General features: G+C 60.9%; 1 protein-coding gene across 1 annotated transcript in view; it reads left to right on the top strand.

The window, feature by feature from the left end:
* Nucleotides 1-617, top strand: part of SOX13 (SRY (sex determining region Y)-box 13) — a 5334-nt gene that overhangs the window by 282 nt on the left and 4435 nt on the right. The window contains 1 exon segment of the mRNA XM_010154488.1: nt 492-595. Coding sequence (XP_010152790.1) covers nt 492-595 — 104 coding nt within the window.

The raw sequence follows: 617 nt of genomic DNA, 5'->3' as shown, positions 1-617 counted from the left end.
ATCCCCTGGCAGGGTGGGGTGGTGGTTTCCCCGAGCGGTTATTCCCCATCCCAAGGAAACGAAGCTGAAACCTGAGGCTACTCCAGGCTTTCTGACTGTTAGTGCTCTCTGGTCAGTGTGGGGATGAATGCTTCTCCTTTGGCGCTGAGCCCCCCTGCAGCCAGTGCTCCATCCCTTGAGCCTCCCTTTTTAATTGTTCTTGGGTTTTCTCTCCCTCTAACCTCAGCCCTCCTGCTCCCTGTGCTGCTTCCCAGGGGGAACAGGGCTCTGAGGAGCTGGGCAGTCTAAATAAATAGTAGAAACCTCCAGCAAACATCCTTGTGGTGTGAAGAGCAGAGTTGCTCTCAAGCCAGGCTGGGGGCAATGTGCCTGGCAGAGTGTGGTCCGCAGGGCCATCTCCGAGCATCCCACCAGCCCAGCACCTCCTGCCCGGAGACCTGGGGATGTCCCCATCCGTGGGAGCGGGTGCTGAGTGACGCCGTGTGTCGCAGGAGTCCCGCTCGCCCGCCGGCGATGCGCTGGAGCCCAGGTGCTCTGCCTTTGAGCCGGCCGGCAGCGGCCAGGAGAAGCTGGACTTCAACAGGAACCTGAAGGAGGGGAAGAAAGGGTCCCGCGGG

The sequence above is a fragment of the Eurypyga helias genome, unplaced genomic scaffold (assembly GCF_000690775.1).
Source record: "Eurypyga helias isolate BGI_N326 unplaced genomic scaffold, ASM69077v1 scaffold19876, whole genome shotgun sequence".
In the NCBI taxonomy this organism is placed as follows: Eukaryota; Metazoa; Chordata; class Aves; order Eurypygiformes; family Eurypygidae; genus Eurypyga; species Eurypyga helias.
The sequence above is the reverse complement of the archived record's forward strand: the minus strand, read 5'-3'. Positions and strand labels throughout refer to the sequence as shown.